This window comes from Heptranchias perlo, chromosome 7 (genome assembly GCF_035084215.1).
Source record: "Heptranchias perlo isolate sHepPer1 chromosome 7, sHepPer1.hap1, whole genome shotgun sequence".
Taxonomy (NCBI): domain Eukaryota; kingdom Metazoa; phylum Chordata; class Chondrichthyes; order Hexanchiformes; family Hexanchidae; genus Heptranchias; species Heptranchias perlo.
The window spans coordinates 6,512,715-6,530,640 of record NC_090331.1 but is presented as its reverse complement, the minus strand read 5'-3'; the positions used below and the strand labels follow the sequence as shown (position 1 = coordinate 6,530,640).

The window sequence follows — 17,926 nt, the reverse complement described above, 5'->3', positions numbered from 1 at the left end:
TGAAGTGCTTGGAGACACTGTCTTAGAGGTGCACAAGATACCTGACGGTGGAGAAGCTAAACTGAGCTGCACTGTCAGATACGGCCGAGGCTAGGACAAGAGGCACAGGGCCTGGATTGTGAAGGGCAAGATTTTTTAAAAAACTTGCATTTATTTATACAGTGCCTTTCTCAGGGTCTCTCAAAGCGCTTTACAGCCAATGAAGTACTTTTGAAGTGTAGTCACTGTTGTAATGTAAGAAATGCGGCAGCCAATTTGTGCACAGCAAGATCCCACAAACACCAATGAGATAATGGCCTGACAATCTCCTTTTTTTTTTAAAAAGTGATGTTGGTTGCAGGATAAATATGTCAGGACACCAGGGAGAACTCCCCTGCTCTTCGAAATAGTGCCATGGGATCTTTTACATTCCCCTGAGGGCAGACGGGGACTCGGTTAACATCATCAAAAGATGGCACCCACGACAGTGCAGCACTCCCTCTACTGGACTGGGGAGCGTCGGCCTGGATTATGTGCTCAAGTCTCCGGAGTGGGGACTTGAACCCACGACCTTCTGGCTCAGAGGCGAGAGTGCTGCCCGCTGAGCCACGGCTGACGCTGCCGTGTCCACAGTTAACTCTCCCAAGGTCACGTTTCGAGTGTGTGTGTGTGTGTGTGTGTGTGTAGCGCTCATTAAAGACAGCTACAAATTCTCCTTTACGACTCAGTTGAGGGGTAGGTGGGGTCCACCACAGGGCTCAGCCGTACGGGTCAGCCGACTCACTGGGTCCAATCCCCCCCCCCCCCCCCCCCGTCTCTACTGCCGGCTGATTTTGGCCTGAGGGGGGGGGAGGGGCTGCTGGAATTGGCCACCGGCCTAATGAGCCGGGGTTTGAAATGAGCCGAGGGTTCCTGCCTCCTGACCGTGATCCACCGACTCACCGTCCACACTAACTTGTTGGGTCTCTTTCAGACATGGTCAGGGAATTGACTCCGCGATCGATCAGTAAACTGAAATCCATCTCCTTCACCCGCATGGACCCACAGCACAAGCTCTGGTAAGGGCCAAGAGTCTCCTGTAATTTACCCCTGCGTTCCGCCGCACTGCTTGTTGATTAAAGTGGGTGGAGGAACAGAGAGAGCTGGGGAGTGTACGTAAACTAATCTTTGAAGGTGGCAGGACAAGTTGAGAAGGCTGTTAATAAAGCATATGGGATCCTGGGCTTTATTATAGAGGCACAGAGTACAAAACAAGGAAGTTATGCTAAACCGTTATGAAACACTGGTTAGGCCTCAGCTGGAGTTTTGTGTCCAATTCAGGGCACCGCACTTTTAGGAAGGATGTGAAGACCTTGGAGAGGGTGCAGAGGAGATTTACTAGAATGGTCCCCAGGGATGAGAGACTTCAGTTACGTGGAGAAGCTGGGTTTGTTCTCCTTTAGAGTAGAGAACTTTAAGTGGAGACTAATCTCTGTTCAAAATCATGAAGGGTTTTGATAGAGTAAATAAGGAGAAACTGTTTCCAGTGGCAGGAGGGTCGGTAACCAGAGGACACAGATTTAAGATAATTGGCAAAGAACCAGAGGGGAGATGAGAATATTTTTTACGCAGCGAGTTATGATCTGGAAATGTGCTGCCTGAAAGGGCGGTGGAAGCAGATTCAATAATAACTTTCAAAAGGAATTGGAGAAATACTTGAAGGGAAAAGATTTGCAGGGCTATGGGAAAGAGCAGGGGGAATGGGACCGGCACAGCTAAGATGGGCCAAATGGCCGCCTGTGCTGTATCCTTCTACGCTTAAAGGACCACTGCTGGGAATATCAGGCCGATAAATCAAAAAAAAATGGGGCTCAGTTTGGAGGAGCCCTGTTCCTGGACATCGAATGATTTTCAAATTTGCCCTCAGCTCCCACCCTCCTCTCCATTGTAGACCGGAGGTCACGGTTACGGTTATTGGCTTAGTACAAAGAGGAGACGAGTCAATTCTCTCTTAATTCTCAATTCGCTTTATCAACGTTATTAGATCATGCACATATAGCTATACGTCTGGTTAGATATAGGCATGCAGTTTACAGCAGGTTATACAGTTTTGTACCCAAACTAGGATTTAAACGCACACCCACTAGGTTTCTCTGACACTCCGAGTGTCACAGAATAGAAAGGATATTATATTACCCGGAAAGGAGAGCTGACGCTGGCCAGGCGTTCCGTTCTCTCTCTCTTGACCTCGTCTCTACGTCCCTGGCGTCGTCTCTCCCACTTCCGCGATGGTTAGTCTCCGGAGTTTCACACACACACACTGGCACCAAGCCTGCAATTCTTCACTCTTGTTTCCAAGTCTGTCCTTCTCCTGTTGGCTTAGATTGGTAGCTCGAGTGGTCGGTGTCATCCCCTGATTGGCTCTGTCCAAGGGGTTAGGTAGCATCACCTCATTACTCTTTTCCAAATAAGGACTGGTGTCTCATCACAGCCCCTTTGTCTCTTAGAAGCGTAACTAATTCAACCAGTTCCGGCCAGCCCAGACCAGTGACTGAACTCCAGGTCACTTCAGTTCAAAAGTCACTTTTGCCTGAGTGTTAGCAATTCGGAATAAACTCAGCAGTTTTCTGCAGCCCCTGGCCAACACCGTTCCTGCGATCTTGGGTTAGGGAAGGAAATATCAGCCAGAGCCCCACCCTCCTGTCACCATCCAGTGAATCCTGCCCTGAAGTTGGGGGCGTGTGGAGAGGGGAGGAGGGCAGGGTCAGGCGAGCCAGTGATATCCCAACAGTTGATGAGCTGCCAGCGCGCACTGCAACAACAACTTGCATTTATACAGTGCCTTTTAATGTGGCGGAAACGTCCCAAGGTGCCTCACGGGAGGGTAATCAGAGCAAAAAAAATTGACGCTGAGCCAGAGAAAGAGACGTTAGGTTAGGTGACCGAAATCTTGGTCAAAGAGGTAGGATTTAGTTGAGCGTCTTTAAGGAGAGAGGGGCGGAGAGGTTTAGGGAGGGAATTCAGAGCTGAAGGCACGGCTGCCATATTTGAAGATTGGCTAATTGTGAGAGTAAAGGAGGATGCCTAACCCTGTGGAGCAGTACCCCAGCAAATAGTTCACCCCTTCAGGAGAAGAGGGTGGAAGAGTGAAGAGAAAGCAGTTTCTGAATTCCATCACCAGTACAGGCAGCACTTGTTTCAGTCATTCATGATTTCCCACTCCAGAGACTTGAGCACATAATCTAAGCTGACACTCCCAGTGCCAGTACCGAGGGAGTGCTGCACTGTCGGAGGTGCCGGCTTTCAGATGAGATGTTAAACCGAGGCGCCTCTGCCCTCTTGGGGGGTGGGGTGGGATGGGGAGGGATGTAAAAGATCCCATGGCATTATTTCAAAGAAGAGCAGGGAAGTTCTCCCCTGTTTCCTGACTGATATTTATCACTCGACCGACATTATTGCTGTTTGTGGGATCTTGCTGTGCGCAAATTGGCTGCTACATTACGACAGTGAAGACACTTCTAAAGTACCTCTGGCTGTAAAGCTCTTTGGGACATCCCGAGGTCGTGAAAGATACTGCACATATGCAAGTTCGTTCTTTCTCCCATTTCCATCCCATCCCATTCCATCCACCCTGTAGTAGCTGGTAATCCCCTTGAAGATGGAAAGAAAATACTGCAATTACGCAGCAGCCTCTCTTAAAAAGAAAAGACAGGTTCATGTATTAGGAACAGGAGGAGGCCATTCAGCCCATCAAACTTGTTCTGCCATTCAATTACATCATGGCTGATCTGTACCTCGACTCCTTGGTTCCATATCCTTTCGATACCCCTTACTCAACAAAAACCTATCAATCTCAGTCTTGAAAAATTTCCACTGAGCCCCAGCAACCACAGCCATTTTGGGGGAATGTGTTCCAGATTTCCACTACCCTTTGTGTAAAAGAGAGAGTACTTCCAGGTGAAAAATCCTTTGATGCTATTTGAAGAGGAGCAGGCCAATATTCATCCCATGACAAACAGGTCATAGAATTGTACAAGTTTACGGCACAGAATGAGGCCATTCGGCCCATCGAGTCTGTGGCGGCCAAAAAAGCCATCCAGCTTAATCCCACTTTCCAGCACTTGGTCCTTAGCCCTGTAGGTTACGGCACTTCAGGTGCACATCCAAGTACTTTTTAAATGAGTTGAGGGTTTCTGCCTCTCCCACCCTTCCAGGCAGTGAGTTCCAGACCTCCTCCACCCTCTGGGTGAAAAAAATTTCTCCTTCGGCTCCCCTCTAATCCTTCTACCTAAAATTCTCCAGTCCTGGCAACACCTTTTGTAAATCTCCTCTGTACCCTCCTTGAGTGCAATCACATCTTTCCAGTAACCTGGTCATTGGCATCTTGCTGTGCACAGATTGGCTGCCGTTTTTGCCTGCATAACAGTGACCGCACGTCAAAAATAACTCATTGACTGTGAAGCTCCTTTTTAGAACATTTTTTCTTCGTTCTCTGGCCCATCCCCAGTTGCCCCTTGAGAAGGTGGCCGTGAACCGCCGCCTTGAACCGCTGCAGTCCGTGTGGTGAAGGTTCTCCCACAGTGCTGTTAGGTTAAGAATAGTGGGCGCATCTACGTCGTGTAAATGCAAGTTCTTTGTTCCCCACGTTTTTATTCTGTTTTGATCCTTGTACTTTAACCTGGGCTGTTCTATTCTTAACCCCGTTCATATTGGAAAATGTGAGGTTATGCACTTTGGCAGGAAAAATCAGAGAGCAAGTTATTATCTTAATGGCAAGAAACTGGAAAGTACTGCAGTACAAAGGGATCTGGGGGTCCTAGTGCAAGAAAATCAAAAAGTTAGTATGCAGGTGCAGCAGGTGATCAAGAAGGCCAACGGAATGTTGGCTTTTATTGCTCGGGGAATAGAATATAAAAACAGGGAGGTATTGCTGCAGTTATATAAGGTATTGGTGAGACCGCACCTGGAATACTGCATACAGTTTTGGTTTCCATACTTAAGAAAAGACATACTTGCTCTCGAGGCAGTACAAAGAAGGTTCACTCGGTTAATTCCGGGGATGAGGGGGCGGACATATGAGGAGAGGTTGAGTAGATTGGGACTCTACTCATTGGAGTTCAGAAGAATGAGAGGCGATCTTATTGAAACATATAAGATTGTGAAGGGGCTTGATCGGGTGGATGTGGTAAGGATGTTCCCAAGGATGGGTGAAACTAGAACTAGGGGGCATAATCTGAGATGAGGAGAAACTTCTTCACTCAGAGGGTAGTCGGTCTGTGGAATTTGCTGCCCCAGGAAGCTGTGGAAGCTACATCATTGAATAAATTTAAAACAGAAATAGACAATTTCCTAGAAGTAAAGGGAATTAGGGGTTACGGGGAGCGGGCAGGAAATTGGACATGAATTTAGATTTGAGGTTAGGATCAGATCAGCCATGATCTTATTGAATGGCGGAGCAGGCTCGAGGGGCCGATTGGCCTACTCCTGCTCCTATTCCTTATGTTCTTATGTTCTCTCCTCCAGGCCCCTCGTCTGTGAGCGTTCCACCGCCGAGTCACTGGAGGACAAGCGGCCCAGTTACCTGTACGTGCTGGCGTTCCTGCTCCAAGGTAAAAAAAAATCGCTGTCGTTGCTTCCATCCAATTGTGGGTGTGTGATTAGGGCAATAAATGCCGGGTATCCGCGACCATTGGAGGCAGTCCCAACCTCCTGGGTACAATGGTGTTAAATATAAAGCCCGCTGACGCACGGGTTAATCTGATGTTTCAGCATCTGCCCTCGTACGGAGCTTTACCCGATATCACTGCTCGTTTCAGTCAGGTGGCAAAGTCATCAATGGGATTTAGCACTAATTGCTTGTACACGACGACTTCAGAAATTTGCATTCGCCCTGCTCAGTTTGAAACCTGACTGTCGGGTCTGCGTTACTGACCCTAAATTTATCTCCATGCTCACAACCAGAGAGGAGAGTTTATGCCAGACAGCCCTGCCAAACGCGCGGGACGGAGGACTTCCCACCGCAATGGGCGTGAGGTGTTTTGTCGATTAACCAAGGCAGGCTTTTAAACTGTTCCAGCCCCCCCACCCCCGGCGTCCTCCCTCCTTTCATCGGCTGCATTCCCGGGCCACCTTCCACAATGTCACTCGGACAGAGAGTGCGTCCAGACTATTCAACTATGGGAAGCATCCTAGCTGAGGTCCAGTGCTGCCCTTATCCAGCGTCCACCCCTGCACACTTTACAGGGGGCGCTGGATGTGGAGCGACAAGTCTATCTCGTTATCCCCCAACCCAGCCACCCTGCAGCCAATTCTTGTTACGAGGTTGCATTGAAAATTAAAATGGTGTCATAGGTCACAATTGTTCTGGTTTCCCTCCTTCCCAACCCTTTTTTACAGATGGAACCGTTTCCCCGGTGACCGTGCTTGCTACCTCGTCCACCCTCCACTTGCTCGAAGAGGACCACCAGTGGAAAAAGGCGACCGGCGCGACTGCTAAACCTTCTCCGAGCGAGACTCCAACCAGAGAGTCTCAGCCCATCAGCAACATCAGCTCAGTCAGCCTCTACCAGTCTGCCCCACTGGACGTCCAGCTCAGCATCTACCATGAGGTAACCATGACTCCACTAACCCCGTCTCCGTTACCTGGCTTTGGTCCCTAGCCGGACCAATGGGGCGCAAGTCTCCTCTCTGCTGGCTCCAAGGGTCTCGCGCCCAAGAATTTGGGCACTCTCTATCTCATTCCTAGCGGTCACATGCTGCCCAGTATTCAGACGGGTTAACACATGGCACTGGCACACAGGCGTACTCGGGGTGCCCTTCTGACAGCGGTGTTAGGTAGATTTACCCTAGGTCTAATCCTGCGCTGTACCTGCCCTGGGAGTGTTTGATGGGACAGTGTAGAGGGGGCTTTACTCTGTATCTAACCCGTGCTGTACCTGCCGTGGGAGTGTTTGATGGGACAGTGTAGAGGGAGCTTTACTCTGTATCTAACCCGTGCTGTACCTGCCCCGGGAGTGTTTGATGGGACAGTGTAGAGGGGGCTTTACTCTGTATCTAACCGGTGCTGTACCTGCCCTGGGAGTGTTTGATGGGACAGTATAGAATCATCGAAGTTTACAACATGGAAACAGGCCCTTCGGCCCAACATGTCCATGTCGCCCAGTTTATACCACTAAGCTAGTCCCAATTGCCTGCACTTGGCCCATATCCCTCTATACCCATCTTACCCATGTAACTGTCCAAATGCTTTTTAAAAGACAAAATTGTACCCGCCTCTACTACTGCCTCTGGCAGCTTGTTCCAGACACTCACCACCCTTTGAGTGAAAAAATTGCCCCTCTGGACCCTTTTGTATCTCTCCCCTCTCACCTTAAATCTATGCCCCCTCGTTATAGACTCCCCTACCTTTCGGAAAAGATTTTGACTATCTACCTTATCTATGCCCCTCATTATTTTATAGACTTCTATAAGATCACCCCTAAACCTCCTACTCTCCAGGGAAAAAAGTCCCAGTCTATCCAACCTCTCCCTATAAGTCGAACCATCAAATCCCGGTAGCATCCTAGTAAATCTTTTCTGCACTCTTTCTAGTTTAATAATATCCTTTCTATAGTAGGGTGACCAGAACTGTACACAGTTTTCCAAGTGTGGCCTTACTAATGTCTTGTACAACTTCAACAAGACATCCCAACTCCTGTATTCAATGTTCTGACCAATGAAACCAAGCATGCTGAATGCCTTCTTCACCACCCTATCCACCTGTGACTCCACTTTCAAGGAGCTATGAACCTGTACTCCTAGATCTCTTTGTTCTATAACTCTCCCCAACGCCCTACCATTAACGGAGTAGGTCCTGGCCCGATTCGATCTACCAAAATGCATCACCTCACATTTATCTAAATTAAACTCCATCTGCCATTCATCGGCCCACTGGCCCAATTTATCAAGATCCCGTTGCAATTCTAGATAATCTTCTTCACTGTCCACAATGCCACCAATCTTGGTGTCATTTGCAAACTTACTAACCATTCCTCCTAAATTCTCATCCAAATCATTAATATAAATAACAAATAACAACAGCGGACCCAGCACCGATCCCTGAGGCACACCGCTGGTCACAGGCCTCCAGTCTGAAAAACAACCCTCCACAACCACCCTCTGTCTTCTGTCGTCAAGCCAATTTTGTATCCAATTGGCTACCTCACCTTGGATCCCGTGAGATTTAACCTTATGTAACAACCTACCATGCGGTACCTTGTCAAAGGCTTTGCTAAAGTCCATGTAGACCACGTCTACCGCACAGCCCTCATCTATCTTCTTGGTTACCCCTTCAAAAAACTCAATCAAATTCGTGAGACACGATTTTCCCCTCTCAAAACCATGCTGACTGTTCCTAATCAGTCCCTGCCTCTCCAAATGCCTGTAGATCCTGTCCCTCAGAATACCCTCTAACAACTTACCCACTACAGATGTCAGGCTCACCGGTCTGTAGTTCCCAGGCTTTTCCCTGCCGCCCTTCTTAAACAAAGGCACATTTGCTACCCTCCAATCTTCAGGCACCTCACCTGTAGCGGTGGATGATTCAAATATCTCTGCTAGGGGACACGCAATTTCCTCCCTAACCTCCCATAACGTCCTGGGATACATTTCATCAGGTCCCGGAGATTTATCTACCTTGATGCGCGTTAAGACTTCCAGCACCTCCCTCTCTGTAATATGTACACTCCTCAAGACATCACTATTTATTTCCCCAAGTTCCCTAACATCCATGCCTTTCTCAACCGTAAATACCGATGTGAAATATTCATTCAGGATCTCACCCATCTCTTGTGCTTCCGCACATAGATGACCTTGTTGATCCTTAAGAGGCCCTACTCTCTCCCTAGTTACTCTTTTGCCCTTTATGTATTTGTAGAAGCTCTTTGGATTCTCCTTTGCCTTATCTGCCAAAGCAATCTCATGTCCTCTTTTTGCCCTCCTGATTTCTCTCTTAACTCTACTCCGGCAATCTCTACACTCTTCAAGGGATCCACTTGATCCCAGCTGCCTATGCATGTCATATGCCTCCTTCTTCTTTTTGACTAGGGCCTCAATCTCCCGAGTCATCCAAGGTTCCCTACTTCTACCAGCCTTGCCCTTCACTTTATAAGGAATGTGCTTACCCTGAACCCTGGTTAACACACTTTTGAAAGCCTCCCACTTACCAGACGTCCCTTTGCCTGCCAACAGACTCTCCCAATCAACTTCTGAAAGTTCCTGTCTAATACCATCAAAATTGGCCTTTCCCCAATTTAGAATTTTAACTTTTGGGCCAGACCTATCATTCTCCATAGCTATCTTAAAACTAATGGAATTATGATCACTGGTCCCAAAGTGATCCCTCACTCACACTTCTGTCACCTGCCCTTCCTTATTTCCCAAGAGGAGGTCAAGTTTTGCCCCCTCTCTAGTCGGGCCATCCACATACTGAATGAGAAATTCCTCCTGAATACACTCAACAAATTTCTCTCCATCCAAGCCCCTAATGCTATGGCTGTCCCAGTCAATGTTGGGAAAGTTAAAGTCCCCTACTATTACCACCCTATTTTTCTTGCAGCTGCCTGTAATCTCCTTACATATTTGCTCCTCAATTTCCCGTTGACTATTTGGGGGTCTGTAGTACAATCCTATCAAAGTGATCTCTCCCTTCTTATTTTTCAGTTCTACCCATATAGACTCAGTGGGCGAACCCTCGGATATATCCCCTCTCACTACTGCCGTGATGTTCTCCCTAATCAAGAACGCAACTCCCCCTCCTCTCTTACCTCCTGCTCTATCTTTCCTATAGCATCTGTACCCTGGAACATTGAGCTGCCAGTCCTGCCCCTCCCTCAGCCATGTTTCAGTAATAGCTATAACATCCCAGTCCCATGTACCCATCCATGCCCTGAGTTCATCTGCCTTGCCCATCAGACTTCTTGCATTGAAATAAATGCAGTTTAATCTAGACTTCCCTTGGTCTTTGCCCTGCTTTCTCAGACCATCTGTCCGGTCATGTTTTGTACACTCTCCCTTACTGCCTTTTGTTTCTGTCACCACTTTACTTCCCACTGACTTCCTGCATCGGTTCCCATCCCCCTGCCACATTAGTTTAAACCCTCCCCAACAGCACTAGCAAACACTCCCCCTAGGACATTGGTTCCAGTCCTGCCCAGATGCAGACCATCCAATTTGTACTGGTCCCACCTCCCCCAGAACCGGTTCCAATGGCCCAGGAATTTGAATCCCTCCCTCTTGCACCATCTCTCAAGCCACGTATTCATCCTAGCTATCCTGTCGTTCCTACTCTGACTAGCCCATGGCACTGGTAGCAATCCTGAGATTACTACCTTTGAGGTCCTACTTTTTAGTTTAACTCCTAACTCCCTAAATTCAGCTTGTAGGGCCTCATCCCGTTTTTTACCTATATCGTTGGTACCTATATGCACCACGACAACTGGCTGTTCACCCTCCCCCTCCAGAATGTCCTGCAGCCGCTCCGAGACATCCCTGACCCTTGCACCAGGGAGGCAACATACTACCATCATGGAGTCTCGGTTGCGTCCGCAGAAACGCCTGTCTATTCCCCTTACAATCGAGTCCCCTATCACTATAGCTCTACCACTCTTTTTCCTGCCCTCCTGTGCAGCAGAGCCAGCCACGGTGCCATGAACCTGGCCGCTGTCACCTTCCCCTGGTGAGCCATCTCCCCCAACAGTATCCAAAACGGTATACCTGTTTTGGAGGGAGATGACCGCAGGGGACTCCTGCACTGCCTTCCTACTCTTCCTCTGTCTGTTGGTCACCCATTCACTGTCTCCCTCAGTAACTTTTATCTGTGGTGTGACCAACTCACTGAACGTGCTATCCACGACTTCCTCAGCATCGCGGATGCTCCAAAGTGAGTCCATCCGCAGCTCCAGAGCCGTCAAGCGGTCAAACAGTAGCTGCAGCTGGACACACTTCCCGCAGGTGAAGGAATCAGGGACACAGGAAGGATCCCTGAATTCCCACATCCCACAAGAGGAACATGACACGGGTCTGGGATCTCCTGCCATGACTTAACCCTTAAGTTAGCTTAACAACAACTACAATGTCAAGAAAAAAAAAGGAAAGAAAAACTACTTACCAGTCACCAGCCAATCACTTACCTGTTGGCTCTAACTTCGTGCCTCCAGCAGCTGCAGTAGCTCGATCCTCCTCCTAGTCAACTTGCTTGCCCTCCTCACAGTGCCTCCTTTTTTTTGGTTACAGGAGGAGGGAGGGAGGGAAATACAAGTGTTGTGTTTTGGGTTTAACTGCTCCTCGACACCAGTTCTTCTGCTACCCACTGTTCACTGGAGGTGACTGAGCCGACTTCTTCCAGAATGCCCCTCTGTCTCCTCTGCTGGAGGGAGCTTTACTCTGTATCTAACCCTGTACCTGCCCTGGGAGTGTTTGATGGGACAGTGTAGAGGGAGCTTTACTCTGTATCTAACCCATGCTGTACCTGCCCTGGGAGTGTTTGATGGGACAGTGAAGAAGGAGCTTTACTCTGTATCTAACTCGTGCTGTACCTGCCCTGGGAGTGTTTGATGGGACAGTGTAGAGGGAGCTTTACTCTGTATCTAACCCGTGCTGTACCTGCCCCTGGGAGTGTTTGATGGGACAGTGAAGAAGGAGCTTTACTCTGTATCTAACCCGTGCTGTACCTGCCCTGGGAGTGTTTGATGGGACAGTGAAGAAGGAGCTTTACTCTGTATCTAACCCGTGCTGTACCTGCCCTGGGAGTGTTTGATGGGACAGTGAAGAAGGAGCTTTACTCTGTATCTAACCCGTGCTGTACCTGCCCCTCGGAGCGTTTGATGGGACAGTGTAGAGGGAGCTTTACTCTGTATCTAACCCGTGCTGTACCTGCCCTGGGAGTGTTTGATGGGACAGTGTAGAGGGAGCTTTACTCTGTATCTAACCCATGCTGTACCTGCCCTGGGAGTGTTTGATGAGACAGTGTAGAGGGAGCTTTACTCTGTATCTAACCCGTGCTGTACCTGCCCTGGGAGTGTTTGATGGGACAGTGTAGAGGGAGCTTTACTCTGTATCTAACCCGTGCTGTACCTGCCCTGGGAGTGTTTGATGGGACAGTGTAGAGGGAGCTTTACTCTGTATCTAACCCGTGCTGCACCTGCCCTGGGAGTGTTTGATGAGACAGTGTAGAGGGAGCTTTACTCTGTATCTAACCCGTGCTGTACCTGCCCTGGGAGTGTTTGATGGGACAGTGTAGAGGGAGCTTTACTCTGTATCTAACCCGTGCTGTACCTGTCCTGGGAGTGTTTGATGGGACAGTGTAGAGGGAGCTTTACTCTGTATCTAACCCGTGCTGTACCTGTCCTGGGAGTGTTTGATGGGACAGTGTAGAGGGAGCTTTACTCTGTATCTAACCCGTGCTGCACCTGCCCTGGGAGTGTTTGATGAGACAGTGTAGAGGGAGCTTTACTCTGTATCTAACCCGTGCTGTACCTGCCCTGGGAGTGTTTGATGGGACAGTGTAGAGGGAGCTTTACTCTGTATCTAACCCGTGCTGTACCTGCCCTGGGAGTGTTTGATGGGACAGTGTAGAGGGAGCTTTACTCTGTATCTAACCCGTGCTGTACCTGCCCTGGGAGTGTTTGATGGGACGACCCTGCGTGATGGTGTGAAGAGTTGATGGGAGGGGGCGATTCGCTGGGACGCTGCTTCTTGGGGTGGGGTTCGGTTCTTGTGATTCTCAGCTGAGATCAGAGATGTTACTTTGCGGTGATGGGCCGTGGTCTCTTTGAACCCCCTTCCCTCCCCCAGGTGAGCCGGACTGAGAGCATGTGGCTGCTGCGGATGGAGTGCGTGGAGCTGGTGAGCGATGTGGTGGAGTGGATCCGGGAGCCCTGGGAGGAGATGTTCGGGGTGCAGCTGAAAATCACCGTCCACCAAACGCCGGACTAGATGGTGAAACAGAAAAACGGGTCCGTGGGCAGGGGCGGGAGGGGGCAAATTCACGACTTGTGAAAGCCAAGGTGAACAGAGATTGATTCCTGACGGTGGGAAAGGTCTCGCATTTAAACACTTGGGAAGTACGCCCATCAGTGCAGGCGAGCGGGATAGCTGCTGCGGTCACCAGGCTGGTGGTGAAGGACTCATCCCTTAACCACTGAATATTTGCCTTGTCTCTGTGTTTGCTGCCCTTTTTATACAAAGGCTGTTGTGTTTTTTTTTTTAAAAAGTAAGATTTCTGTCCCACTGCTGACTGTTTAAATCCCTCTCCCCACTGGTCTGTTTAAATCCCTCTCCCCACTGGTCTGTTTAAATCCCTCTCCCCACTGGTCTGTTTAAATCCCTCTCCCCACTGGTCTGTTTAAATCCCTCTCCCCACTGGTCTGTTTAAATCCCTCTCCCCACTGGTCTGTGCACTGAAACGACTCCAGCTTACGGGGGCTGGGATCCGCCGGTCGACCGTCGCTGAGCTGCCTCACACTTCACTGCGCTCGCAGGGCAGCGGAGTCTGGGGATAGTGGTGGCGATCTGGAGTAGGCGAGGCTCGCAGCTCCCCGTCCGCCCTCCCTCCCTCCCTCCCTCCGCTCGCTCAATACAAAGCTCGGAGGGGTGGGGGGGGTGGGGGGGGGAAGACGGGAGGGCAGAGGTTTACATGCGTTCCAGTGCTTGTAGTTCACCTGTGGAGCCTGTATTGGTGTTTAAACTGGGCTCGTCGGCCGTTGAGAGGGTGGGGAGCAGGATTTTATTGAAGCGCACTGTGGTGTGTTCTGTTCAGGTGATGTTTGCACTCAGGGTGACGCCTTTAATTGCACCGTTACTTCGCTCACCAGGCTACGGTGACGAAACACGATCTCACTATCGATCGAGCGACACCGGAGGTGTCGTCATATTGCTGCACTACTTGCAGGAGGACGGTGGGAAGTGAAAGATTTGTCCCCCCTCCCTCCGCGCCCCCACTTTTTAAACGCACGTATGCGGTCTGTTCTTGTCGGAGGGCCTGGTAGAGTGAAATTGGGACCATGGTGTTGGGTCACAGCCCTGCTTTCAGTCGCTGCGTGCAAGTTCCATTTATCCCGACGAGCCCGAGAGGCAGAGGCAAAGAGGGGGCTGTTCGGTAAGCAGGAAACGGTGCGTCGTTACACTGTCTGCGATACTTGGTTCTAACGCCGTGTCCACTTCTGCCCTCTCTGCCCTATGGGTAGCCAGTCTGCTCTTTGAAGTCCTCTATTTGTGCCCAGTAGCGCATCAGTCATGCGGTGATGCATGCACAGTCCGTATGGTGAATCAGGCTCGGGTGAACCATGTAGATTAATTTGGATTTGTTTGATTTTTTTTTTTTTAAATCCGAGTTGAAACAGGCAGTGCCAACTGTGCAGGAAGGGAGGACGAGGCCTGGTATAACCGTAGAGCCCTGCTGGCTTCTCCTTTCAGTGGAGGAGGAGCAGGGACAGGAGGCTGGCTTTTACATTTACAGGCTGGGGGTGCAGTAGAACGGAAGGCAGCGCGCCGTTCTCCGGACTCTACCCAGGCGACATTAACCACTCGCTCCCGCGGCGGGTGCGGGCTCCGGAGAGTGCCACTCACGGCAGCCTCTGCGCTCGGCTTTCAGCCCCCGTCGTGTGGGCGCCACCTGCCTCCGGTCGGTGCAGTGCATTGATGCTGACCTCTGGTCTCTGACCTCTGGCGCGATGGTGGAGACGCCAATGTAATTAGAACCCGGTAACTGGATACGTTTCTCCATCATCCGTATCAGGCCCCCGTGTCCCCTCCCTTTCCTGCCTACAGACCCCTGGTGATGTGACGCCTATTCCTTTACCATCTTGATGTCGCTCTCTCTCTCTCTCTCTCTCCCTCTCCCTCTCTCTCGCTCTCTTCAATCAGTGTTACTGCTTCCTTGAGTGCTTGCACAGCTCCGTTGAGAGCCACGGTCACCTGTTTATTGGAGGAGGGCAGATGACCCCCTCGTTCACCGGTGGCCGAGCTCCCTGCAGGTTTGCTGCGTGCTGTTTATATCGACCGTGATATTTCTGTCTCCTCTGTGCAGTCCCTTCCCGAAGGTCCTGTTCTGGGGGGTCTTCAGTTTAACTCACAGGCCCAGGGGTTACCAACTTGTTTCCGTGCCATCGTTTGATCACTTTGTTCCTTTTCTCCTTTATCTCACCCCCTGCTTTCCCCCCCCACCAAAACCCAGTCCCACATGTGATTTACTGCCCACAAAGGTAGCAAAGCAACTCTCTCTCTCTTGCTTGGACCTTTGTCCGTGCTGTTTGCCCCACTGGTTGGGTTTTGGGGTGGGGGGGGGGGGCCGGGGGATGCTGCGGGGGAACCCTCGAGCACAGAGGGGCTGACTCTCCCCACCCCCTCACTCCGCACACCTCCCTCCCTGACCTATCTGAGGCAGGGAGCTTAACGCACGTGTGACTCTCACGGGTGCTGACCGGCGTTCCCGCTGTTCGGCGGTGGGGTTCCCGGCCGTTTCATTGGGTCACCGCCACGATTGGTTTTGACCCCTTTTGGCCCGAGGTGTCTGTCGAGCGAGACCCTTCAGCAAGGGGAACGGGACGAGCCACTTGTCAGATCTCCTCCCAAGTAACATGGGCGAAACGCTGCAACGAGCAAACATTTGTGCTTTCTCTGAGCCACTTAACCCAAGGGAAAGGAACATGGAAGGATTTTTAAAAACACCCGTTTTACCCAGTCTTTGTTTTGTATGAAATAGTGTGCGTCCACCTTTACTGGGTGTGTGTCACACAGCGATCCTGTACAGTACAGTGAGCGTGTCTGGACTCTTGCATTGCACTGATACCCATTGATGCCAGGAATGTATTTATTTTAAAGTATATTTGCTACGTAAACTGTGAGTATTGAGTTGCCTATCCTGTATTTTTGATAACTTTGCGAATAAACTTCAATGTGAAGCTGGTGTCTTGTATTCACTTTTTCCCGCCCCACACTTTACTACAGTTGGGGTTCTTCCCCCAAATACCCCACAACCCGCTCCTTGCAACCTCTAATACCTCACCAAAGTCTCCGTTCGTTATCCGTGACCCCAGACGTTGTGATTGCAGGCTATTCACTGGAGCCCATCACCTCCACCGTGCTCGCTGACCGACATTGGCTTCCGGTCCAGCAACACCTCGAATTTCAAATTCTCATCCTCGTGTTCAAATCCCTCCACGGCCTCGGCCCCTCCCTATCTCTGTAACCTCCTACAACCCTCTGCGCTCCTCCAATTCTGGCCCCTTGCGCATCCCCCACTTTCTTCGCCCCTCCATTGGCGGCCGTGCCTTCAGCTGCCCAGGTCCTATGCTCTGGAATTCCCTCCCTAAAGGCTCTCCACCCTCTCCTCCTTTTTAAGACCATCCTTTAAAACCTACCTCTTCCTGTCCGAACATCTCCTTATGTGGCTCAGTGTCAAATTTTGTTTAATAATCACTCCTTGGGCCATCTTACTGTGTTAAAGGCGCTATATAAACGCAAGTTGTTGTTCTGAGGCCCTGGGGAGAATGGGTTTGATAACTGAGTCAGATTGGGTTCTCACCCTACGTCCTTGTGTCATTGGATAGTGATCGAGCGCACCGACCCAGGTCATTGATGCTGATTGTAGTATCCTCTCTCTGCCATCTACCCCCTCCATCGCCATCGTAGTGTGGCTGTACCGCCTACAGCACGCACTGCAACAGCTCTCCGAGAACGGTTGGGGGTCGTCCCACTGTCGGGTGGGGCGGGGGGGTGTTGGATGGGAAACTAATTCATGAATGAAAGTCCCTTTTTATAAAGGGGTACGGTAGTGACTGATACCGGTCTAGTAATCCAGAGGTTTGAACTAATAATCCAGGGGAACGTGAGTTCAAATCCCACCCTGGCAGTTTGAGGAATTGAATTCAGATTAAAAATTTGGAAATAAAAAGCTGGTATCAGCAAAAGCGACCATGAAGCTGTTGGATTGTCGTAAAAACCCAACTGGTTTCACTAACGTCCTTTTTAAGGAAGGAAACCTGCCGTCCTTACCCGGACTGGGCCTATACGTGACTCCCGTCCCACACCAATGTGGTTAACTCTTAACTACCCTCTGAAGTGATCCAGTAAGCCACTCGGTTGTATCAAACCACTACATAATATAAGTAGGAGTCGGCCATATAGCCCATCGAGCCTGCTCCGCCATTCAATAAGATCATGACTGATCTTCGACCTCAACTCCACTTTCCTGCCCGATCCCCATATCCCTCCATTCCCTTAGTGTCCAAAAATCTATCCACCTCAGTCTTGAATATTATCAATGACTGAGCATCCACAGCCCTCTGGGGGAGAGAATCTCGAAGATTCACAACCCTTTGAGTGAAGAAATTCCTCCTCATCTCAATCCTAAACGTCTGAGCCCTTGAGACTATGCCCCCTAGTTCTAGACTCTCCAGCCATGGGAAACAGTCTTGGCACCCTGTCAAGCCCCCTCCAGAGTCTTATCTACCCAGCAGGTTCAAGAAGGTGGCCCACCACTAACTACCTACTCAGGGGCAACCAGGGATGGGCAATAAATGCCAGTCTTGCCAGCGATGCCCACAACCCGAGAACAAATTTTAATAAACGGGCTGACGATCTCACTGAAGCGAAGATCAGGAATCTCTTCTGACTGAAAGTTCGTCTCCCATTCTCCAGTGAGAAACTTCCATCTGTCTCATCTCCTGCCGGTGGAGAGGACGTGGTTTTTATTCGATGAGCAGTGACTGTTTGACTAGGGGAGGGGTGAAACGGAGGAGCTGTGTGTGTCTGGAACTGCAAGGCCACCTGGGGCTGTAGGATCTGTCCAGTGTCAAAGGTTGGGATTAACAAGTCCCCCGCTGTGTTCAAAGGCTATGATCAGTAAGGCGCACGACTCTTACAGCCCTGTAAAACTCCTGCATTCCTCACTTGATTGCTTAATTACCTGAGGGGGAGGGGGGGGGGGGGG

General features: G+C 50.2%; 1 protein-coding gene across 1 annotated transcript in view; it reads left to right on the top strand.

The window, feature by feature from the left end:
- The window catches only part of stk11ip (serine/threonine kinase 11 interacting protein), a 123,176-nt gene extending 107,280 nt beyond the window's left edge, over positions 1-15,896 (top strand). The window contains 4 exon segments of the mRNA XM_067986993.1: positions 953-1,037; positions 5,482-5,567; positions 6,355-6,566; positions 12,790-15,896. Coding sequence (XP_067843094.1) covers positions 953-1,037; positions 5,482-5,567; positions 6,355-6,566; positions 12,790-12,930 — 524 coding nt within the window. The 3' untranslated portion in view covers positions 12,931-15,896.
- Positions 15,897-17,926: the final 2,030 nt, after the last annotated feature.